General features: G+C 42.3%; 1 protein-coding gene across 1 annotated transcript; it reads right to left on the minus strand.

Moving 5' to 3' along the window:
* Positions 1 to 823: 823 nt before the first annotated feature.
* On the minus strand, positions 824 to 23,304 carry LOC125447225 (galectin-2-like). The gene is made up of 4 exons (XM_048521466.2): positions 23,186 to 23,304; positions 3,720 to 3,796; positions 2,815 to 2,986; positions 824 to 1,815 (listed from the first exon to the last, which is right to left on the minus strand). Exons 1-4 carry the CDS (start codon positions 23,189 to 23,191, stop codon positions 1,669 to 1,671), a joined length of 402 nt encoding a protein of 133 aa, XP_048377423.1. The 5' UTR covers positions 23,192 to 23,304; the 3' UTR covers positions 824 to 1,668.
* Between the last annotated feature and the right edge of the window lie 3,237 nt (positions 23,305 to 26,541).

Consider the following 26,541-nt stretch of genomic DNA (forward strand, 5'->3'; position numbering starts at 1 on the left):
ACTGTCCCTTTAACCGTTGCTAGAACTCCCTCCGGAACAGCATTGTAAATGTTCCTACACCACACGGACTGCAGCAGTTCAAGAAGGCAGCTCATCCCCACCCTCTCACAGAGGGTAGGGCTGGGCAACAAGCCAGGGAAACCTCTTTCACTGCATCCATTTTGGCACATTCAGTAAGAACTGTGTAAGTTTCATTGAGGTTACCCCTCATACTTTGTTCTCTCAGAAGGTAGTGAATCTTTATCACAGAGGGTTGTTGAAGTGGCGTCGTTAAGTGTAATCAAGGCTGAGGAAAAATTTTAATCAGTAAGCAGATCAACGGTTATAGGGTAAAGGTAGGAAACTGGAATTGAAAGTGATCAGGTCAACCACAATCTCATTGAATGGGGGAGCATGCTTTGATGAGCTGAATGACGTACTTCTGCTCCCATGTCTTATTGTATAAGAAACACATATGCAGTCTCCTCAGTCTCTTCTGATAAAACAATCCCAGGAATTAATCTGGTGAATCTCTATTGCAGTCCTTCTGCACCCCTCTTTTAATAAGGACACCTAAACTATCCATCCACACCCTGATGTATTGCAGCATTCCCCCAATAATTGTCAGAAACATATTCAATCTTACGTAATCACATTTTACAATCCACTACACCTCGATAGTAAGAACCCCATGTGATCTGATATACCAGAAGTTCATGTGTGATAAACCAGATGCCTCTTTAATATTCTTTGGTTGATGTGGGGTAAAGAAAGTGACCATATAGGATTCTGTTTCTCCCTCAGTTAACCCATTGTAGAACGAGAATCATCATCATGAAACTGATTCGTCTCACAAGAAGTTTTATTTATGGATAGCTTACAGAAGTTGTATTACTATTAATTAGACAAACATAGTAAGCATGCGGGTTACACAGAACGAAAAAGCCAAATTGACGATGCAAGTCATTCACTTTGACTGGAACAGACTCAAAGAGGTTGGGTGAAGTCTTTGCTGCCTGAATGTTTATGTTTGGGTCCTTGTGCTGTATAATAGTAACATTTTTCTACATTGGGTAGTGAGTGTTACTCCCAGCTCAAGTATACAAAAGCCAGAGGCTGAGAAATATAGAAAAAAATAGGATTGGAGATAGATTTTTATTTAGTAATGGGTTTTGGACAGAGGACTAGAAAGTGGATTTGAGACTGAGATGAGATCAACCATGACTGTATTAAATGGAGCAGGCTCAAGAGACTGCATTGCCTACTCTTGTTCTGGTTCTTTGCTTAATGAACCATTCAGCCCTTCAAACCTGCTCTGCTAATCCATTCCATACATGGACCATCTTTAGCCTTTTCGAAAAGGGGGAATTGACACTAATAGGTTCATATGATCAGAACTAAGATTGCCCAAACTAATTTTACACAGCACCTTTGAGGCCAGTGACAAGGGAAGTTTTCATCTGAGAAATCTAGACTGAATTTGATTCTGTGGCTCTGGAAAGGAAAGCACAAGGTTGAACCATGTCATCATCCAGAAGGTTTGGCAGAGGCTCTCACTAGATATGATTTTTTACAATTAGTCACCTGACAGAAATGCATGCTTCCAACATTTATGACATTTTCAAATTTCCAGCATTCACTAGTTACAATTTTTGTGTGGCGGGTTGCTGGTGTGGTGTCACAGACATTTTAATCGAACTTGAAGGAAGTCAATTTGAAGTCGCCCCACACGGTCATGTAGTCTATTTTATCCAAGGATAATCTGTTGGGGAATTCCACCACATGATCATTTGGGAGCTTTATTTCAAAGCTGTCTCCCTTGAAAGTGATGTATACCTGTGGAAGTGAAGAAAAGAAAGGTTTGAATAGAAGTAAAATGAGGCTGACAGGACAGACTGGGCCCAAATCCTATGCCAAGAAATCAGAACAGGCCATTTGACCAGCAAACTTGTGCTGCCATTGCGTAAGATCATGCACCATGCAGTGGAATCCAGGGAAACCTTGACATTATCGCAAAGAGTGGCGGGAAGATTGATTTTGCTGACTCCATCTCAGCTAATAGTTGCCTATCGTCTTAGCAATCTGACTACCCATAAGAATTGGAAAGCAGGTAGATTCTTGGAGCTAAAAGGACAACTTTTGCAAGACAACCAAACGAAATATTTTCCCTGAGATAGTAGGAACTGCAGATACTGGAGAATCTAAGATAACAAGGTGTCGAGCTGGATGAACACAGCAGGCCAAGCAGCATCAGAGGAGCAGGAAGGCTGATGTTTCAGGCCTAGACCCTTCTTATTTTCCCTGTACCATTAGTTTTAGGCTTTGAAAGTGTTCAAATCTAAAAGTGTTGCCTCCACAGTTTGACTCTCCAATCTTACTCCTTTCTATCTTTCCTGAAGCCTGCACAGTTGTAAGTAATCTTTATCTTATGCAACTATTCTCTCTGCATTCACATCAATTATACTCCCTGCTTTCCTGCTTTGATCAGGAGATGCTACTGAAGGTTTGCTTAAATATTTTGATTTCTGTTATTCGTAGACACTCAGTTTCAAAAATAGTTGTGGATAGTTAACTGCACATAATAACTACTTAAATTGATCCTGTAGACTGTTTGCTGTGAATTTCCAGAGGAAGAAAATGTGCGTTAATCCTGTGTAATACACCACTCTGCTATTATTTACAACATGTGCTAGATGATTTTCTCTACATGTCGTCCAACACCTTGAAACATTGAGTTTAGAGTTGGTGTTTAATGCTTTGTAATTTTACCACTTCATTATTTACAAAGGGAAGCAAGTTTACCTTGGCAATGCATAATATTCAGGCTGCCCTTACCTTGACTTCATCCCCTTTGCTGAAGGGGAACTCCATATCCCTCTGCTCACTGCCCCAGCAGTCATCCTCTTTTGAGTTGCAGACAATTACAGTACCATCAACATTATCATGGAAACGGGGGTTGAAGTGAAGTGCAATGTGGTGTGAACTGCTCCCCAGATTCACCGCAAATCTGTGGCCAGAAAAGAGGCAGAGAGTCAACCATTTGTTCCATCGGTTGTGGTCAGACTGGAAAGATGTTGTGTATTTCTGCATGTATGAGGAAATAACCAGGAAAAACTGTCTTGTTGGTGATGTTGATGAAGAGGTAAGTATTATCAAGGATACTGGGTGAATTCTGTTCTCCACTGGAGAAGATAACAAGGGTCTCCCGAATGACTGTTTCATCTGAAGGTTGGTGCAACTGTTCAATTGTTGTACTTTTAGTTATACGAGTATACTATCCAATCTATGCTACTATGTTTGATTGGTTAAGTCTGGGTATTAATTCAGAGAAGAACAAACAGTCAAGTAGTTAGCTCCTAGAAGCTGAAAGTTGAAGCGTGGTGGAGACAATTTAAAGCATTAATTCTGCAAGTAATGTTCATGTGAAGCTATTGTCATTTCTACATAACTAAGAGATATAAAATATTCAAAAGTTTGGATATTTGACAGTTAACTTGCCCTCTGTTCGATATGACACATTTATGGAATGGGATTGAACCCACAACCACCTTGTACTCTGAGCATGATCAGTACACTTTCCTTGTTTATGTGGACAATACCCAAATTGCCAAGATGTACATGCAGATTAGATGCGTGCATACCTTGTACATTGATGTTATATCTCTTTCCAGTTAGAATTCTCTTTGCAGGCATTTGGTCAACAAATAGGATGAAGAGAAAAAGGAAAATGTAAATCATACCTGTCTGCTTCTTCAGTAATCTTTCCTTTAATCTTCAGAGTGCCTCCACTTGTCAAGTTAATGTTATGCACTTCAAACTATTTTCAAAGTTGGAAAGAAAACAATGTCAATAACACCAGACATAATGACTTTCCTTTACAAAAATCCCCACAGATTATTACTGTGAATGGGACATGAATTTACACGAGTATTCTCACAAGGGCACTGAGTCATGGTGATTTACATCTTCATTATTTCTGAGCTGAAGGAGGAAAGGTTGAACAGGGTTGGGCTATATTCGTTGAAATTCAGAAGAATATAAATCAGCCTCCCAGCCCACTGGGCTGCTCTTTCATTGGAGAGAGACAACTAACGATGGTTCAACCGAAGAGTCACAATGCCTCGGGTGAGGGAAGAGTTCTCAGCCCCAATGCAAGAATTGAATCCAAGCTTTCGGCATCAATCTGCATTGTAAACCAGCCATCTAACTGACCCAGTTAGAAGAATTAAGTCTGATTAAAACATAAAATTCAGAGAGTGCTTGACAGGTTATATACTGAGAGGAATGCAGAACTCGGGAGCACTTTATCAAACTAAGGGTGTCTTGTGACAGAAATGTTTTCTCTGGGAAGATTATTAGTGTTTAATGGAATTCTCTTCCCAGTGACTAACAGTTTGGCCCATTGAATATGTTCAAGGCTAAGATAGATAAATGTTTTATCGAGAAAGGAGAGATTATGGGGGAACAGACTGGAAAGTGGATTTGAGGGCACATCAGAAAGCTATGATGTTGTTGACTGCCCTGAGAGGCTGAGAACACTACTCATGCTCTTATAAAAACTCTTATACAGACTTGTGGGTATACACACACACACAGGCTCTCATACAAATATTCACAAATACATACACACATCAAAACACAAGCACACACACACACACACACACACACACACAGAAAAACAGACACATATGCAAACATTTAATAACGTGCCTGATTTTTAAGAACATAATGGTGACATCTTTTCTTCCACAACCTGAAAATTTTCAATTATTATACCATGACTTAGTGGTACCAATCTTGCTTTTACGTACAAGAGGCAAATTGAGCTTTAATTTCTACTGAATGGTAATGGAATAACCGGACAAGTTAACACAATGATCCCTATTGATAATGCTAATTAATGTGCTCTTTGACTGCATTATATATATCACCTGAGAATCATGTCCTTGTTGAGTCAAATGTCTTGTTGATGAACAACACTAACAACTTACTTGGCTATAAATCACACATTATGCAACATATTCTGGTTTCTTTTCTAACAGCAGACTGATTTATCTAAATGTATTATGCTGAATCCAATTTACAGACAGTGACTGAAGTCAAGGTAGGTACCATTAGAGTGGGACATCATGTGTCATGTAAATATCACAAAGATACAAGTCTGTTAATCTGGAATCTATGCCATTTTATAACCATCCAGCTTTTCCTTTGCAAAAAAATTATTCATGAAATAACTGTACAGACACCTTTATTTACACTTTATTTACTTGTGCACAGTACACTGGCTGTGGCCAGCCAGGTCGGAGGAGTCCCCTGATCTGAGATTCTAAATCCCCTGATTATTTACCTTTTTTTTCCCCCTCTTACCACTACATTACTGCCATACAACAGTAGTGCTTATTTTCCCCAGCAATTTGTTGTGCATCTGCGGATGCCAGACGCAGTTAAAAACACCAGGTATGCAAATAACTTTATTAACATATCACCACCAGGAAAGACACCCAGCTGAATCCCCTGCCTATATTGGTCAGCCAGGATTTCCTGATTGGTCCAGGTTAACAACCCCAATCAAGAACATTGCAGTCAACAAGGCGCAGCTGGTTCCAATTCCTCCGCACTCCCCCCACCCTGCAAAATTCCAGGCATTTAGGCCTGGTCTACACCTTAGAGCTTTTTCTGCAATGTTATCATGCCAAGCCTAGTTCCTCTGATTCAGAGTCTGACAAGGTGGCAGTGTTATTGAGGCAGATCCATCTTGGTCTCTGAGGTTTCCTTGACCCTCGAAAGAGGGGGAGAGCCTACGGTTTCTGACAGGCTTTCTGGCTGTTCTGAGGGGCAATGTGTGTTTTCCCCCTGCCCCATTTTCAGGTGATCCACATGTTTGTTCAAGACTGCCTCACCTACCCGAAATTTGTAAGTGATGGGACCTGACCTCTCATCAACCTCATCTCATACCCTTACAGGGCCATTTCCATGGTTTCAGCACAAGACTTCATTTCCCCGAATTAACTTGTCCCTCTTGCTTAAAGTAAGCATGTGGTCAGCATTGGAATTCCTGATGTCATTTCACCCTCCCCTCTCCAGGTCTGGAAATATCTAATTTAACCTGATGCAAAGTCTTCTGCCCATCTACAACTCACTGGAACTATCCCTGTAGTTGCATGTGGAGCGATCCTAGAATCGAACAGGAACCAGGACAGTTTGGTACCAAGTGATGCTTTAGGCTGCTTTTTTAAGATTTCCTTCAATGTTTGGACTACCGTTTCCACCAGACCTTTGGACAATGAATGGTATGGAGCTGTCCTTATGTGGCAAATCCTATTGGACTTTAGGAAAAATTCAAATTCCCTGCTGGTAAATGATGTCCCATTGTCCATGACCAATATTTCCAGGAGTCTATCAATTGTGAATGATGCTCACAGCTTCTCAATTGTCATCATTGAGCTTGCCGAACAGACTTCATGCACATCCAACCACTTTGACTGGGCATCCATGAATGAGTCCAGGATTTACCCAGCCATTTCCATGAATGTGGGGGTGCTGCTGGTGTCAATTTTTGTCCTTGTTGACACTTTGGGCACCACCCCAACAATGCAGCTCTGTTGGCATCCAGCCCTGGCCACCAGACATAGCTTCTTACCAGCATCTTCAGCTTAGAAACCCCTGGATGACCCTGGTGGAGTCTGGCCTGTGTCTGGCAGTGACCTTTACTTGGGACAATCACCCTTGCTTCCCAGAGTAATATACCACCCTCTATGGTGATCTGATCTTGCCTGATCCAGAAAGGTTTCAATCCTGGATGTGATGGTCCTTCTGCTTCTCCCATTACCACCAGTTGTTTCAGTTTCGCTAGGACAGGATCTTTTGGTCTCCACAGTCGGACATTGTCAGCAGTGACAGGAACGGTGTCCAGGAAGTTTAAAACAGAACGGACTCTTCCAGAAGAGGCTCTGTCGGTGGAGGATCAGCCAATAGGAGGCAGCTCAAGGCATCTGCATTAGCCACTTGGCTGCCTGGACGGTCCTCTACTTTATATTTATATGCACTGAGAATAAAGGGCCCAATGCTGAATTCTACCAGAAGCTATGGGCAGCTGCCTTGTCTTCCTCCATTAGCCCTAGTAGGGGTTTGTGATCTGTTACTATGACAGATTTCCATCCATAAAGGTACTGGTGGAACTTCCTCACACCAAAAATGACTGTCGAAGCTTCCGTCTGTACCTGGGCATATCTGCATTCGCCATCAGCCAAAGTCCAGGAAGCACGCACTATTTGGCATTCTGTTCCACTGGGCCACCAGAGAACCAACACAACCCTCATACCATCTGGGGCGATATTGCATGTCAGTACCACCTCTCGCTTCAGATCATAGTGGACCAACACCCTTGATGACACTAGCTGCTTTTTCACTTCCCTAAAGACTATGTCTTGGCTACGCCACCATTTCCAAAGCTCACCCTTTCTCAATAGCCAAAGTAAGGGTGCCCAGATGGAAGCCAGATTATGGTATGACTTTTCTGCAATAATTTTCCATCCCGAGGAGAGACTGAAGCACAGAAGTGGGAGTCGGAGCTTCTTTGATTGCCCTCACTTTATCTTCCAACAGGTGTAACATGGCTTTGTTGACTTAGTATCACAAAGAAGTCACTTGGGACACCTGGAACACACATTTTTCCCTTCTAAGGCATATGCCTGTCTGGGAGAAATATTTAATTACTATTTCCAAGTTCTCCAAGTGCTGTTTATTGATCTTCCTGGTTGTTAGTACATCATCCAGATAAATGGCAACCTGGGGTAGCCCTTGAAAAATGTTCTCCATGGTCTGCTGGAAAAGGGCACAAATAACAGTATTGTATATTGATATAAACCCTTATGAGTATTATTGTAGCATATTTCTGGGACTCCTCATCCAGTCACAATTGCAGGTTGGCATGGCTCATGTCCAGCTTTGTAAAGTATAGCACCCCCCACTAACTTCGTGTACAAGTCCACTATGTGAGGGATCAGGTATTTATCCAGCTCTGAGAAGTGGTTTAAGGTTTGCTTAAAATCCCCACAAAAGGCAAACTGAGCTGTCAGGCTTCCCAATGGTACAACCGGTGCTGCCCATTTGGCAAACTGCACTGGTTTGATTATTCCTTCACTCTCCAGCCTCCTGATGCCCACTTCTACATTTGCCCACAAGGCAAATGGCACTTGGGGTGGGGGGCCTGGAATTGCTTACTGATTCAGAAGTAAAGTGGCTTTGGCCCCTTTGATAGTCCAAAGCCCTCTGTGAAAAGCCAATGTAGTTGCTGCTGGTATGGAGACATGAGACCATAAAGGAGTCCTACAAGGACTACTTCACTAGGACTTCACTGAGGCAGCTATTTTCTTATCAAAAAATTTTGACCCAATCAAGATTAATCTTTCTCAACCAATTCTGCTCCATTAGGCTTGGGCCGAAGCTTTCACTACCATCAATGGTAAGTACACCAACTGCTTCTCGTCGGAGACTGGAGTGAAAGTTGTACCCTTAACCTGCACTAGTTTCCCAGAGTTTGCTGTCAGTCTGGCTGAGGTCTTGTTCAAACTTAAGGATTGGAAACCTGAGTGAATCTTGTTAAAGACAGATTCTGCAAACACAGATACAGCTGCACTGGTATCAACCTCCTTGGGAACTGGCTGGCCATTTAATCCAATATTAATTTTAATCAGTTCCGATTTGGATGTGGCTAAGCAATTTAGTTGTTCCAACCCATGCACAGAGGAACTTCCCAGGGTGTGCACTCTCCTGGGTAATGGCCGACGAGCTTTCTTACTCAAATCAGGTTTTGCAGGACTGCTTTTCTATCTGTCCACATTTGGACAGCAACTACAATGGCTCACTGACCCGGATCCTGAAGAACTTTTTAGCCACTTGGCTGAGGCCCACCTTTGCTATGGGGTTCTGCTGTGGGCTGTCCTAGGGTCCCTCCGATCAGGATATGCTCTCTGTGATGGTCTGCAAGTGCCTACACTCAAGTGGTGTTCCCAAGCTCAGTTGGACAGGTGAAGGCGTCTGCTTCCATTGGGTTTCAGCTGGTAGGCGTTTCTGCATGGTTTCACCATTAATCCCACATTCTAAACGATATTTCAGCATCTCATTCAGGGTTAACCCAAAATCACATGCATCTGCCATGGTCTTTGTCACAAATCCAGAAACAGATTCCCCCAGCTCTCTAACAGCTGAATAAAACTGATGGTGTCAGGAGTAGAGGAGGTTTGGTGTTGTCATATTCCTTAACCAACTCCTGGAAGGTTTTAGTGTCTGGTGCCTCTGGGAAAGTTAAGTCCCTTGTAACCGTAAATGCTGAAGGCTCACAAGCAGTCAGAAGGACTACTCGTTGTTTTTCATCAGGACAAAAAACATAGCACATTCTTTCCACGTACTATGCCCAATCTTTGATGGCAGGCTCAAATGACTCATGCTTCCCAAATAAAGGCATGATGCCAGAAATGCTTACCCCATTTCAAAGTGACTGTTGTGAGTGAGTATTCTTTAGGCACACATTGTTTTCTCCCGTCGCCACTGAAATAACTGCATAGAGGCTGATATCCCATCATCAAACCATTCCTTATTTACTTGTGCACAGTACACAGGCTGTGGCCAGCCAGTTCAGAATCAGTCCCCTAAACTGAGGATATTCTAACTCTGCTGTTATATTGTTCATCTTGGGCTTCCTGATTGGCCTGAGTTAACAATCACTGCAATTCAGTTGTAGAACATGGACGTTACTATCTACTATTATTACTAATACATGGGCTGGTATTTATTGCCCATCTCTTGAGGATATGATGGTGAGTCGCCTTCTTTTAATGCTGCAGTCAATCTGCTGTGAGTTAACCTACAATTCCTGGAGGAAATTCCAGGATTCTGACCCAGCAACTGTGAGGGAACAGTGATAGATTTCCAAGGCAAATTGGTGAGAGGCTTGGAGGGAACATGGAGGTGGTGATGGTCCCATGTATCTACTGCCCATGCCCTTCTAGATGGAAGCGTTCATGGATTTGAAGGATGCTGTCTCAGGATCTTTGGTGCATTTCTGCAATCCATCTTGTAGAATGAGCCTGTGATTTAAACTGAACCTGTTCGACCATTACCTGGTGTTGTGTGACTTCTCGGCATGTAGAAGGTGCACATTGCTGCTACTGAGCATCAGTGGTGGAGGCCGTGGATCATTGTGGATGTGATGCCAGTCAAGCAGTGTCAAGCTTCTTTTTGGAGCTGCACTCATCCAGGCAAGTGAGGAATATTCCATCACTCTCCTGGCTTCACTCTGTAGATGGTTGACAGGCTTTGGGGTGGTGGTGGGGGGAGGGGGGCATTGCTCTGGTGGTGGGAGAGGTGGGCCATCATTCCTAGCCTTTGACCTGCTGCTGCAGCCACTGTATTTACATGGTGAGTCTAGTTGAGTTTCTGGTCAATGATAAATCATAAACCCCTCCCAGCTGTTTGATAATGGTGATTTCAGTGATGGTAACACCATTGAATGTCAAGAGGCAGTGGTTACTTTGTCTCTTACTGGAGATGATCATTGTCTGGCCATTAGTGTGGCATGACTGTTACTTTCCATTTGTCAGCCCAAGCCAGGATATTGTCCAGATCTTGTTACATTTGAACACTAACTTCTTCGGTATCTGAGGAGCCGCAACTGGTGTTGAACATTGTGCAATCATCGGTGAGCGTCCACACTTCTGACCTTATGATAGAGGGATGGTCAGTGATGAAGCATGTGAAGATTGGGACTAGACTACTACCTTGAGAAACTCCTACAGAGATGTCCTGGAGCTGGGATGACTGGCCTCCAACAACCACAACCATCTTCCTATCAGGTATGACTTCAACCAGTGGAGAGTTTGCCCCCTGATTCTCCTTGATTCAAGTTTTGCTAGGACTTTTTGATGCCACACTTGGTCAAATGCATCTGTGATATCGAGAGCTGTCACTGTCACCTCACTTTTGTCCATGTTTGAACTAATGATGTAATGAGGTCAGGAGCTGAGTGCCCTTGGCAGATGATATTAAGACTTTTCCAGTAAATATGTACCAGGGTGTACAGATGTAATGGGCTGAATCTTACCTTTTTCTGGCTAAGTCCAAGGTTTTGTGGAATGTTTCCCGCCCTGAGATCTAACAGGTGTTCCTGCAGTAACTTACCAAATCTGACTTTTTAACCAGCTGCCCTACCCCTATGGTGTCAGTTATGCCCAGTTGATTCAGAATTGCCATGGGGCACCAACTTGTGAAGGTGCTGCTTGGTGATCAACATATTACAATCAAAATGGAGTCCCTGCTGCCAGTGAGTAAACTTGTTCATTGCCTGAACATGAACCTGAGAGAATTCTGCTACTTGTATTAATGAACCTTTAGTGAGCCAGTGTAGCACAAAGACCTTACAGTGCAAAGGTCAGAGGGCAAACTATTAAAGCCAGAAATGATAAGAGAGATGATGGACATTTGAAAAGATTGTGCTTCCTTTATTTGGCAGAGAGGTGGCCAAGAGGAGACCTAATTCAGGTGTACAAGATGATGACATGCTCAGATAGAATGGGTAGAACGGAGCCTCAGTGGAGAGATCAATAACCAGGGGACATGGATTTAAAGTCATCAGTAGATAGATGAGAGGAGAGTTAAAGACAATGCTTTTCATTCAGGAGGTGTTGGGGATCTGGAACCTATTTCAAGCCATATAAAATCGTAAGAGCTAGAAAGTCAGTATAGATACTGGCTCAAATGTCACCACCTTTTGTGTTGTAAATTTATATGATTCTATGAGCTATGCAATGCAGTATTTATTTTTAGATCATTAGTAGCCTCACAATACCTGAAGTTCCTTCTGTTGTGCTTCATGTGATTGCCTATCTAGATTGCCCTCCTGATAAGCCCCACCTTCCTTCTTTCCTTTAACGGTTTATGACTCAACAATACTTTTAATTGCTAGTTCCGGCTGGCTCTTACTCATTGCCACTTACTTAACATATTCTTGTGTGTGTGTGTGTGTGTGTGTGTGTGTGTGTGTGTGTGTGTGTGTGAGAGAGAGACAGAGATAGAAAGAGAGAGAGAGAAATGATGCAATCCAAGTCAGCTGATTCAACTGACCACAAGTAAATGGACCATTGTGTCTTATTGGAATCCAATTACACAATTTTGGTGTTGCCCTTGGGAGTAGAGGAATATAGAGGAACAGAAGGGTCATTGTGGTGGACCTAACCACTCCCATCTGGCTTACTGAAAATTCTTTTTAAATAATTGGCAAATCTAGGTGAAGAATCAAGGACTGCAGCAGCTGGATTAGACAGGGTAGGAGAAGAGATCAAACTTAAAGAAGATTTCTAACCAACAGGAGTAAGCTATTTGGAATCTCGGGTCTGCTCCAGTAAGTTTGTGGCTGTTCTGATTGTGGCCTCAACATCATTTTCTTGCCTGTTCCTCCGTAGCCCTTGACCCCATTTTAAATGACCAGAAATTCCTTCACGCAGAGAAAGGTGATCCTGGGGAATTCATAGCTATAGAAAGTGGTTGAGGCCAAAATATTGAACATTTTCAAGAAAGCATTAGATATGATTCTTAGGGCTAAAGGGATTAAAGGGTATGAGGAACAGGGAACTGGGTTGGATGGTCAGCCATGATCATATTGAATGGCAGAGCAGGTTTGAAAGCCTGAATGGCCTCCTCCTATTCCCTTTTTTAAAATTTCTGTTTCTCTAGATATAAAATGTATCTCCAGCTCAGCTTTGAATATATTTGATAGCTGATAATGCAGAGGGTAATCTGATGTATGCCCCTTTGCTTACAAATTACAAATAACCTAATACATCTCAGTGTTGAAGTGACAGGACAAAGCAACAATTTGTACTTTGACAGGAAAACAACTCAAGGCTCTTCAGAGAGGCAGAATCTGACAAAATAAAATTTACAGCAAAGGTCAAAATCTGAAGAAGGGTCCTGACCCGAAACGTCAAGCTTTCCTGCTCCTCTGATGCTGCTTGGCCCACTTGTTCATCCAGCTTCACACCATGTTTTCTCTTCATCAATGAGGTGTGGTTTTAAATTAGTGTTGAGGTAGAAATGGTGGGAGTGAACTCAGAACATGGGCCAGAAACTCCACTTCAATGTGAACACTAATGATAAAGCACATGGCTTATATTGATAGTCAGTGTCAAAATATGGTGCAATGACGTTAAGAAACACTTGTAGCACATCAACTAAATTGAGAGAAGCCCGACTCAGAATAATTTGTGCTTCCTCAGTCGTATAAAGAGTGTAGCAGCGAACGACTAGAAAGCATCTAATACATAAATTGTAACAGTTAACTAAATAAGTAGTAATGGCTGGACAGGTGATGTGCTGTAGCTGTATGATGTGGGAGCTGGCTGATCCCATTGTGAATGGCAGTGACCACATCTGCAGCAAGTGTAGGTTGCTGGAAGAACTCCGGATCAGAGTAAATGATTTAGAATCTGAGCTTCAAACTCTGCGGCACATCCAGGAGGGGGAGAGTTACCTGGACACTTTGTTTCAGGAGGCAGTCACACCCGGTAGATTAAATAACTCAAATTCAGAAAGTGTTCAGGGACAAGGTGTGACTGTAAGTGAGGCAAGTAGGGGAATTCAGAGTTCAGGAGTTCAGGAGCCTCAGTCCTTGACCTTGACCAACAGGTATGAGATTCTTGCTCCCTGTACGGATGAGGAAAAGGACTGTGGACAGGATGAGCCAGCAAACCACGGCACCGTGGTGCAGAAGGCCATTCAAGAGGGGGGAGCAAAAAGACAGGTAGTTGTTATAAGGGATACTATTATTAGGGGGACAGATAGTATCCTATGCAAGCTGGATCGGGAGTCCCACATGAGGTGTTGCCTGCCCGGTGCCAGGGTGCGGGACATCTCTGACTGGGTTGAAAGGATATTGGAGCGTGTGGGGGAGGATCCAGTTGCTGTGGTCCATGTTGGGACTAATAACATAGGCAAAGCTCGGGTAGAGGACCTGTTCAGGGATTATCAAGCACTAGGAAAGACATTGAAGTACAGGTCCTCAAGGGTCATAATCTCCGGATTACTGCCTGAGCCACGTGCTAATTGGCATAGGGAAAAAAAAATAGAGAAGTAAACACGTGGCTAAGGGATTGGTGTGGGAAAGAGGGATTCCAGTTCATGGGGCACTGGCATCAGTTTTGGAACCGGGGGGATCTGTACCGTTGGGACGGTCTCCACCTGAACCGATCTGGAACCAGTGTTCTAGCGAAAAGGATAAATAGGGTGGTCAGTAGGACTTTAAACTTGTGAGTCGGGGGGAAGGGAAAGTGAAAGAGACAGGGAGTATGGAGTTAACTGGAAAGATAAGCAACAGGATAGCATGTGTACAGGTGGGTTTAAGCTCCAGGCAGACTAGGAATACAGCAAAAATACAGGATAGCTTAAGACATCATGGGATTTCCAACCTCTCTAATAATGATAAGAAAGTTAGCATTAAGGCACTTTATGTAAATACTCGTAGTATTCGCATCAAAGCAGATGAATTAATACACAAATCCTCTTGAATGATTATGATGTGGTAGGCATCACAGAGACATGGTTGCAGGGAGCTCAGGACTGGCAGTTAAACATCCAAGGATTCACAACATATCAAAAAGACAGGGTGGTCGGCAGAGGTGGCGGGTTTACCTTGTTAGTTAAGAATGAAATTAAATCTACGGCCCTGAATGGCACAGGTTCAGAGGATGTGGAGTCTGCGTGGGTGGAGTTGAGGAAGCACAAAGGCAAAAAAACTACAATGGGAGTTATGTACAGACCTCCTAACAGTGATCAGGACCAGGGGCGCAAGATGCACCGAGAAATAGATAGGGCATGCCAGAAAGGCAAGCTCACAGTGATCATGGGGGACTTCAATATGCAGGTGGATTGGGTGAATAATGTTGCCGGTGGATCCAAAGAAAGGGAATTCATGGAATGTTTGCAGGATGGCTTTTTGGAACAGCTTGTGATGGAGCCCACAAGGGAGCAGGCTATTCTGGACTTAGTGCTATGTAATGAGCCAGACTTTATAAAAGACCTTAAAGTAAGGGAACACTTCGGAGGCAGCAATCATAATATGGTAGAGTTCAGTCTGCAGTTTGAAAGAGAGAAGGCAAAATCGGATGTAATGGTGTTACAGTTAAATAAAGGTAATTACAGGGGCATGAGAGAGGAATTGACGAAAATCAACTGGAAGCAGAGCCGAGCAGGGAAGACAGCAGAGCAACAATGGCAGGAGTTTCTGGGTGTAATTGAGGACACAGTACAGAGGTTCATCCCAAAGAAAAGAAAGATTATCCGGGGTGGGATTAGACAGCCATGGCTGACAAAGGAAGTCAGGAAATATATCAAAGAAAAAGAGACAGCCTATAAAGTGGCCAAGAGCACTGGGAAATCAGGAGATTGGGAAGGCTACAAATCAAACAGAGGATAACAAAGAGAGCAATAAGGAAGGAGAGGATGAAATATGAACAGAGGCGAGCTAGTAATATTAAATGATAGTAAAAGCTTCTTTTAATACATAAGAAACAAACGAGAGGCAAAAGTAGATATTGGGCTGCTCCTAATTGATGCTGGAAGGCTAGTAATGGGAGATAAGGAAATAGCTGAAGAACTGTGTTCATCCAGCTCCACACTTTGTTATCTTGGATTCTCCAGCATCTGCAGTTCCCATTAGCTCTGCCTAACCTTGCTACCTGTGTGTGAACATCTTCATAATAAAGCTTCTATGGTTTTTTGCCTGAGCCTCGCAGTCCTTCTTGGATCTTACCCCTGACCTAGACCCCTACTTAAGAAAGACCTCAATTTTAAATTCTCATCCTTGTTTTCAAATCTTTCCGTGGCCTCACATCTCCCTATCTGTGTAATGCCTTCCAATCTAAAAACTCACCAAGATATCAGTGCCTAAATCTGGTCTCTTAGCTTCTGTGATTTTAATTGCCTCACCAATGCTGTCTGTGCCTTCAGTTGCATAGGACCTAAGCTCTGGAATTTTAACTGTAAATCACCTCGTTCTTCTCTTATGACTTTAAAACTTTCCTATTTGACTACGCTTTTGGACAAGTGCCTGAACATGTGATTTGATGTCCGCTTCTTGCTTAAAAATACTCTAGTGAAGCACGTTTTCATACATTAAAGGCATTACATAAATAAAATATGTTTTTGTATGCCATCTCGTCTTGTGTGAGAAGAAAGTGTGTCAGCTAGTGTTGTGTTACTTGTCTGGGCAGTCTCACTACCGTGATTGAATAGCATCAGATTGTCCAAACTATGGATTACACTTGTGATGGCAGTTTTCCTTGTGTGAGGCTGCATGCAGCATATTGATATGCGTCCTGATTGTTAAGAATTTGTTTACTGATAAGAATTAGAGCTGTATCATTTCGAACAGTCTATGAGGCTAATGGTACAGTTGGCAGAAGATGATACTCGAAGGTATATTTGCTGACCATTCATGTGAACATATTACAGTACTGTATACAGATCTGCAGGGCTTGAGTCCTGAAGATGATCTTCATGGTCATCTTTTCCACTTTCTTCTGACTGTGTGTTTTGGAGATCTCCTAGCCTCCTAGAAGGTACAGTGAGACATCCCCTCAAATAATGGCATAGAAAGCCTTGTATCAAAATTTGCTGATAATGCAAAGTTAGGTGACGTTGTAGATTGTTTAGATGTTTACATGAAATTTCAAAGGGGTATTGATAGAGTAAGTGATTTGGGAAAACTGTGGGAGGTAGATTTTGGTGTCAGCAAGTGTCAAGATATCTATTTTGAAAAGAGAAAGGATAGATCAAGGTACTTTGTAGGTGGTATGAAGTTACGAACAGTGGATGTCCAAAGAGACTTGGGTGTTCGGGTGCATAGATCTTTAAAATGCAACAAGTAGGTGCAGAAAATAATCAAGAAGACTAATGGAATATTGACCTTTACATTTAGAGGACTGAAGGAGAAGGATGCAGAAGTTATGTCTCAGCTATACAAAATTCTGGTTAGACCGTACTTGAGTACTGTGAGCAGATCTGGACACCACACCTTCGGAAGGATGTATCAGCCTTTTAAGGAGTACAGCATTGGTTAGCAAGAACGATACTTGGACTTCGGTGTAAACTAATAAAGAGAGTTCATACAAATTAGGCCTGTATCTCTAGAGTTTAGAAGGGGTGGTCTAATCGAAGTCTTCCAGAAATTAACAGGAAAAGATAGGGAGATAAAATAAACAATTTCACTGGATTGAACAAGGGGGCATAATCTAAAATTTAGGGCCATACTGTTCAGTAGCGATGTTAGAAAGTACTGCTACACATGCAGGATGTTGGGTATCTGAAATCCTCTTCCACAAATGACACTTGATGCTAGATCAGTTGGTAATTTTAAATCAGAGATTAAAAAAAAATTGTTAAGCAAAGGTATTGAGGAATGTGGGCTAAAGGCAAGTATATGGAATTAGTTCACAGATCAGGTATGATCTTATTGAACGGCAGAACAGGCTTCAGAGGCTGAATGGCCTATTCCTGATCCTATGTCAAGATGTCTAGTGTGAAAACATGAACTCCATGCTCTCTGTCATTCTTGTCTGTCCTAGGTCAGTTCCAACTGCTAAAGGACTGCCAATGCCTACTCTAGCCACAGTGCACTTCTTTAAGAGGTTTAGACTTGCTTTAAGCCTTGCAGGCTACTTTATAACTGTTGCCAATGACTCATTATTTTGGCTCCTTGCTCAGTTTGTCACCAATCAATGGCATGGTTGGCAGTGACTTTATGCCGAAAGCATTTTAAATGGTATGCAGCGCGAAGTTTGTATGTTGCGTGTGGTGCAGCTAGTGAACACTCCTTAGTCAGTTATGCCTATTGTCAGGGATATCTAATTTAGCCCCAAATGAATGATCATAAATTAACAAGTCTACACGTTACTTTGTAAAATGCCAAGTTATTTTAGTTTAAATTTTTCGTACTTACTTAATTGATTCCCCAACTACTATCTCTGCTCCATCATTTGGATGTTCTGAGTTAAGCATATTCTTGATTTATTTCTGTGCCAATTGTTGATTGACTGTTGGCAGAGATTTGAGAACAAACCTAGTTCAGATACCTTTCCATGTTCATTGAAAGAGATGGAACTTTTCATTCTTCATATTCTGTGAAGTTATGGACTGCTGTCATAACTCACCAAATGAGGGAGGTTATGTTTACATATTAAAGCCTGTGATAAAATAAAATAAAGAACTGCAGATGCTGGAAATAAATAGTAAAAGAAATTGGTGGAGAAACTCAATAGGTGTGGCGGCATCTCTGGAGGGTGAAACAGAATTAGCATTTCAAGTCCAGTATGGCCCTTCTTCAGAACCCTGTTTAGCATCTGCAATATTTTCTTTTGATCTGATCAAGTAGAATGCAAGATCAGAGCAATTCATTGTCTTGCCCACTGCTATCTTCATGGGAAGTCATAAGTAAAACTTGTTCAGTAATATGTACCTGATGTTGAATATAAATTATTCTTAATCAGTGCAGTATGCATCTGAAATACTGTTCCTCGCAGAAACTAGAGTAGGAGCATTAATCTGAGCAGACACTGGATTGAAATGGCCTGTACTGGGAAGCCATCTCGCCCTCCTGTTAGCAGCAGTTTGTCTTCCTCTAAGTCACTCATGTCCATACCATCTGTTGTGTTGTATTCCAAAGTGGCATGCAAACTATTTTACTCAAGTCTGGGGCCAAGTGTTTTGTGCAAAAGCCTTGAAGTCAGGAACAGTCTGCCTTTAGCACCCTGTTTAGCACTCCCTTCACTTTAGCAATGCCAAATAAACAGGACAGACCATCAAACATTTGTACAACATCAACATCAAGTAGAAATCAATAGCAACTATCCTGAAAATTCTTCATTTTTAATTAATGCAGAGGTATAAGGTGGAGTGGAGATCCTTCCCACTTCATAACCTATATTCAACTGTGTGAGGATGAGAGAGGGCATTAGCTCAACTCTGAGTTCCAAAATGGCAAAGTTGACATATCTTTCTACAGGGTCTCTGGACTTGAATGTTAACTCTGATTTCCAAACACAGATACTGCCAGACCTGCTGTTTCTCTAGCAATTTCTGTTTTTGTTTCAAATCTTCAGCATCCACACCTCTTTGTTTTATTGCCAGACAGCTGATTCGACATTGCAGTCTGCAAATTCTGCATTTTTTTGGCATATGTGGAACTGTTCAACATATTATCCAATGTGACCTGCACCAGAGTTGTGAAGATTCTACAGTCACCATTCTGGATATAATATTCCTATTATGTAGAGAAATACGGCACGATGGCTCAGAGGTTAGCACTGCAGCCTCACAGCACCAGGGACCGAGGTTCGAGTCCAGCCTCGGGCGACTGTCTGTGTGGAGTTTGCACATTCTCCCCGTGTCTGCGTGGGTTGACTCGGGGTCCTCCGATTTCCTCCCACAGTCCAAAGATGTGCAGGCTAGCTGGATCGGCCATGCTAAATTGCCCATAGTGTTCAGGGGTGTGTGGGTTATAGGAGGGATGGGTCTGGGTGGGATGCTTCAAGGGCCTGTTTCCACACTGTAGGTAATCTAAAAACTTAATAAGTACTTAGTGTCAATCTTCACAGTGGAAGACATGAGTAGTATGCCAACAATTAGGGAGAGCCGGGGGCAGAGTTGAGTATGGTTGGCATTACAAAAGAGAAGGTGCTAGAAAAGCTAAAAGATCTAAAAATTGATAAATCTCCTGGCCCCGATAAGCTACATCCTAGAGTTCTGAGGGAGGTGGCTGAGGAAATAGCAGAGGCGTTGGTTGTGATCTTTCAAAAGTCACTAGAGTCAGGGAAAGTCCCAGACGTTTGGAAAATTGCTGTTGTAACCCCCTTGTTTAAGAAAGGATCAAGGCAAAAGATAGAAAATTATAGGCCGATTACCCGAACCTCGGTAGTTGGTAAAATTCTTGAATCCATTGTCAAGAATGAGATTTCTAAATTCCTGGAAGTGCAGGATCAGATTAGAACAAGTCAGCATGGATTTAGTAAGGAGAGGTCGTGCCTGACAAACCTGTTAGAATTCTTTGAAGAGGTAACAAGTATGTTAGACCAGGGAAACCCAGTAGATGTTATCTATCTAGACGTCCAAAAGGCCTTTGATACGGTGCCTCACGGGAGGCTGCTGAGCAAGGTGAGGGCCCATGGTGTTCGAGGTGAGCTACTGGCTTGGACTGAGGATTGGCTGTCTGACAGAAGGCAGAGAGTTGGGATAAAAGGCTCTTTTTCAGAATGCAACCTGTGACGAGTGGTGTCCCGCAGTGTTCAGCGTTGGGGCCACAGCTGTTCACCTTGTATATTAATGATTTGGATGAAGAGACTGGGGGCATTCTGGTGAAGTTTGCCGATGATACGAAGATAGGTGGAACTGAGGAGGTGGGGAAGCTGCAGAAAGATTTAGACAGTTTAGGAGAGTGGTCCAGGAAATGGCTGATGATATTCAATGTGAGTAAATGTGAGGTTTTGCACTTTGGAAGAAAGAATACAGGCATGGACTATTTTCTAAATGGTGAGAAAATTCGCAAAGCAGAAGTAAAAAGGGATCTAGGAGTGTTGGTCCAGGATTCTCTCAAGGTTAACTTGCAGGTAGCGTCCGTGATTAAGAAAGCGAATGTAATGTTGTCACTTATATCAAGAGGGTTGGAATATAAAAGCAGCGATGTGCTTCTGAGACTTTATAAAGCTCTAGTTAGGCCCCATTTAGAATACTGTGTCCAATTTTGGGCCCCACACCTCAGGAAGGACATACTGGCCCTGGAGTGTGTCCAGCGGAGATTCACACGGATGATCCCTGGAGTGGTAGGTTTAATGTATGGTGAACGGCTAAGGATCCTGGGATTGTACTCATTAGAGTTTAGAAGGTTGAGGGGAGATCTAATAGAAACTTACAAGATAATGTATGGCTTAGAAGGGATGGACGCTAGGAAGTTGTTTCTGTTAGGCGGGGAGACTAGGCCCGTGGGCACAGCCTTAAAATTAGAGGGGATAAATTTAGAACTGAAATGAGACAACACTTCTTCAGTCAGAGAGTGGTGGGCTTGTGGAATTCATTGCCGCAGAGTGCAGTGGAGGCCGGGACATTGGATGCCTTCAAGGCAGAGATCGACAAATTCTTGATCTCAGAAGGAATCAAGGGCTACAGAGAGAGTGCAGGGAAGTGGAGTTGAAATGCCTATCAGCCATGATTTAAATGGCGGAGTGGACCTGATGGGCCAAATGGCCTTACTTCCATTCCTATGTCTTATGGTCTTATGGTATGTGCACTGCTCGATGCACTGCAGGCTATTTTACGACCCCAGTGTAGAATCAATTGATAGAAAACGGCCAACAATTATCCTCAAAAGTGTTGGGTGAGAGCAGTGGGAATAAAAACAATGACTTTTCATTATACTATGTTGTTAACATGAGAGGGAATGTACAGCACATCGCAGGAACATTCTGAAACAAACTTTTGGCATTGAGCTGCATAAGGAGATCATTCAAGCTTGGGGGTCAAAGGTAGGTTTTGAGGAATGTCTTAAAGGAAGAAATTGCGATAAAGAGGCAGAGATGTTTAAGGAGATAATTCAAGAACTTAGGGCCCAGCAGCTGAAGGCATGGCTACTAATGATGGAGATTAGACAGTGGAACTAAGAACAGTCAATACCGCAACCCATGAGAGTTGATCCAATAAACACTTGAATAAAGGCAAAATACTGGGGATGCTGGAAATCTGAAACAAACTTCAAAAATTCTGGAGAAACTCAGCAAGTCTGGCAGCATCTGTGGGGGGAGAGAAACAGTTAAAGTTTTGAGTCCAGTATGACTCTTCAGAACTGAAAGGTGTTGAAAAAAATGTTTTTATACTTTTGACAGATTCAGAGGGGGAACAAGAAGGCAGATGGAATCAGGACCCAGTGCAAACAACAAAAGGGTGTTAATAATGGAAAAAAGAAAGATTTAAAATGGGTATAAATTAAGAATTAAAAGGGAGAGAGAAAATTAGTCCTCTGCCCGAGGTGCAAAGTAATTAAGACACCGAAACGACATGGCTCTGGGGAAAGTGTAGAACAAGTTGTTTCTTCCCGGAAAGACAAGTAACAAAATCTTAACAGCAAGAATGAAATCGCTTTATATTGATATCTCTGACTTTTAAGCATCCTGTATTCTGAATTACAGCTGATCTGCACCTCATCTGATCTTGCAGTTCCATGACTCTTGATTTCCTTGACCAACAAGGGCATGGCTATTCTCAGGCTTGAAACTTCAATTATCCCCCTCAACAATCACAGTCTTTTTGAAAGATTCCACACACCTTGATGTGGAAAAGTGCCCAATTTAACTCAGAGGAGGAAAAATTCAAATTTTAAGATTAGTCACCTCACTATTGAATGACCCAGATGGAAGAAATAAATTTTCCATACCAAACTTGTCGAATCATAAAATAGTACAACACAGAGGAGGTCACTTATCCCATCAAGCCTGTGCTAGCAATTTCAAGCAGCGTACAGATGAGTTCTACTTTTCCTCTCTTTCCCCATATCCTTCAAACCTTTTCTGCTTCTCCAGTAACAGTCAATTTTGTTCAATGTGATTTTAAGCACTTGAATACATTTTCCTCTTTTCCTTCTCTGTTCCAAGAAACCAAGCCAGCTTCTTCATTTTGTCCGTGTCATTGTAATCCCTCAATCCAAATAAATCTTTTCCAGAGACAGTGTGTCCTTTGCAAAACTTTCACCTCTTCCGAAAGAGCAGTGCCAAGAATTAGATGCAACTCTTCAAGTAGCTTGAATCCATTTAAATGCCTCAATCTTATTGGCACTCAGACTTCCCATATTGTCACCTAATTTTATCCTCCTTACATTACGTTTGTACTCCTGCAAAAAATTATGGTCTTGCTTGTATGAATTAATGTAGCTGACATTAGTTCTGCATCCCAGGAGAGTCAAATTATAAATGAAACAGCACTTCCAAGTAATGAAATCAGCGAGTTATTAGAATTTATGGCATTTCAAGTGAGACATGACCTTTACTTGAGTACAGTCCCTTTAAACTTTTTCAGAATTTGGCAGTACCTTACTGAAAAGGGCCTTGGTCCCTTTACCTGGTTAAACACAAATACAAAAGGATAAACAACTTTATAGTCCATATACTCTACTCACCGACATCTTCGTGTGTATAAAGAGGAAGTTTGAGTATGCAAGGGAAGTGGTCACAGTCTTGTGAAGAGAGAAATGAGAGCAGAACTGTGCGCATATGTGTGTGTATATATATATATATATATATATATATATATATGAGGTAAAGCATGTTAATCATTGATCAAGTTGCGTATCAGTTTTAAGCCCACTTGTAAATGATTTATAACAGTAATACATTTACAAGAGATAACACAGTGTGGAACTGGAGGAACACAGCAGGCCAGGCAGCATCAAAGGAGCAGGAAAGTTGACGTTTTTGGTTTTAGTGACTGTTAAATAGTGTGTAATGGCAGGCTGTAACAACAAGGCCTGGTGTGTAGGGTAGGGGGCGAGGACATGGGAGAGTGACTGTATGTCACTAACAGTCCCCATTAACAGCTATTCACCCTCTGAGCCAGATCATCATCAACTCCGAGATAGTAGAAACTGCAGATGCTGGAGAATCTGAGATAACAAGGTGTAGAGCTGGATGAACAGAGCAGGCCAAGCAGCATCAGAGGAGCAGGAAGGCTGATGTTTTGGGCCCAAAATGTCAGCCGTCCTGCTCCTCTGATGCTGCTTGGCCTGCTCTGTTCATCCAGCTCTACACCTTGTTGTCTTGTTATCAACTCCATTGACTATCCAATTGCTCTTCTCTCCATCTCTGGACACTATCCTTTATCCTACTGTTCACTCCCTACCCCACCAGCCTTCCTATTTTCTGATTCTCGACTAACATTTTGCCAGCTACCATAGGTTCTGAGGAAGGGTTGCCAGACCCAAAATTTTAGCTTTGATTTTTCCTTCACAGATGCTGCCAGACCTGCTGAGCTTTTCCAGCATCTGCAATTCTTTTGGTTTTTCTGTTATAAAAATCAATTGGTTCACTGATGTCCTCTGGGGGAGGAGATCTGACATCATCCTTGGTCTGGCCCATATGTAACTCTGGACACACAGCAATGTGGTTGACTCAAATAGCTTAGCAAGCTTAGATCGAAGCCCATTAGGGATGGGCAATAAATGATGGCTTTGCCATTTACTGCCCATATCCCTTAAGCAAAACAAAAGTACATCATTGACTATAAGGTGCATTCGGATGTGCTGAAGATAAATGGTGCTATACAAATTCCTGTTCTCCTTTACTGGTGAAGAAAGAATTGAAACACTGACGGGAAAGCTTAAACCTCATTAAAACTTAGTTTATGCTGAACCATGTATAAACAACAATACCAGAATTTAGTCTGTGGGCCCTTTGTTGATTGTCAGTAGGGACTGGCTTAATATTGAACTATTAATTAATAATTTTGTAGTATTCCTCTCTGCGCTATTATCTCCTTAATACCTGTTCAAATGCAGACCTCGAATATCATTGAAACATCAAAAAGAGATTCACAGGAGTGATCCAGGGGCCTGAGTTCCAGAAGTGAGTTCAAATCTCACTGCACTGATGAAATTTAGATTTAATGAAATAAATTCAGAATTGAAGTAAATTTCAAAATTGTGGTAACCATGAATGAAGTAGATTTTTGCAAAAAAAAACTCCCTCCGGTTCACTTTTGATGTCTTTCAAGGGGGGATATCTGTTGACATTAGCTGGCCAGACCTACCTGTAACATCAAGAGCCTCAAGGACATTTAAGTGCCTTCTGCAAAGGCCTGTTTAGTCTCTGTTTCATCAATCTATTACAGGAAGCCTGTTCTGACACCACATCGACTGCATGTGTATTTTGAGGGCAGTTAGGGATTCACAACAAATACCTGGCATGCTGGTGCTGTTCACATCCCTTCAATGAATAACAATGAAACACTAAGACAAGTTAGTCCAAGGGATTGTTTTTAAGGAAGGCAACAAGAGATGTTTTAAGGAGCAAATTCTCGAGGTTAAGCCCTAACAGCTGAAGGTGTGGCCACCAGTGGGAAGACACTAGCTGATTTTTCTTTTCATAAGAACATAAAAACGTAAGAGCACATATAGGCTATTTGGCCCAAATGTCCGCAACACCACACCAGCCCCCACACACAAAAAAAAGAGTAACCCATGAGTGCTGGAAATTTGAAAATGTAGTAAATGTTGGAAACATGCATTTCTGTCAGGTGTCTAATTGTAAAAGATCAGATCTAGTGACAGCCTCCACGAAATGATCAGCACAGTAGCACAGCGGTTAGCACTGCTGCCTCACAGCGCCAAGGGCCTGGGTTTGATTCCAGCCTTGGGCAACTGTCTGTGTGTAGTTTGCACCTTCTCCCCATGTCTGTGTGGGTTTCCTCCAGGTGCTCTGGTTTACTCCCACAGTCCAAAGATGTGCAGGGTAGGTGGACTGGCCATGCTAAGTTGCCCATAGTCTCCAGGGAGGTGTAGATTAGGTGGGTTATAGGGGGATGGGTTGAGGTGGCATGCTCTGAGGTTCGGTGTGGACTTGTTTAGCCAAAGGGCCTGTTTCCACACTGTAGGGATTCTATAACTATATCAAACCTCATGGATGAAGACATGGTTCAACCCTGTGCTTTCCTTTCCAGAGCCACAGAATCAAATTTAGTCTAGATTTCTCAGATGAAGTCTTCCCTTGCCGCTGGCCTCAAAGGTGCTGTGTAAAATTAGTTTGGGCAATCTTAGTTCTGATCATATGGACCTATTAGTGTCAATTCCCCCTTTTAGAAAAGGCTAAAGATGGTCCATGTATGGAATGGATTAGCAGAGCAGGTTTGAAGGGCTGAATGGTTCATTAAGCAAAGAACCAGACCAAGAGTAGGCAATGCAGTCTCTTGAGCCTGCTCCATTTAATACAGTCATGGTTGATCTCATCTCAGTCTCAAATCCACTTTCCAGCCCTCTCTCCAAAACCCATTACTAAATAAAAATCTATCTCCAATCCTATTTTTTTCTATATTTCTCAGCCTCTGGCTTTTGTATACTTGAGCTGGGAGTAACACTCACTACCCAATGTAGAAAAATGTTACTATTATACAGCACAAGGACCCAAACATAAACATTCAGGCAGCAAAGACTTCACCCAACCTCTTTGAGTCTGTTCCAGTCAAAGTGAATGACTTGCATCGTCAATTTGGCTTTTTTGTTCTGTGTAACCTGTGTGCTTATTATGTTTGTCTAATTTAGAGAAATGCAACTTCTGTAAGCTATCCATAAATAAAGCTTCTTGTGAGACGAATCAGTTCCTTGATGACAATTCTTGTTCTACAATGGGTTAACTGAGGGAGAAACAGAATCCTATATGGTCACTTTCTTTACCCCACATCAACCAAAGAATATTAAAGAGGCATCTGGTTTATCAGACATGAACTTCTGGTATATCAGATCACATGGGGTTCTTACTATCGAGG

Source organism: Stegostoma tigrinum, chromosome 38 (genome assembly GCF_030684315.1).
Source record: "Stegostoma tigrinum isolate sSteTig4 chromosome 38, sSteTig4.hap1, whole genome shotgun sequence".
NCBI lineage: Eukaryota > Metazoa > Chordata > Chondrichthyes > Orectolobiformes > Stegostomatidae > Stegostoma > Stegostoma tigrinum.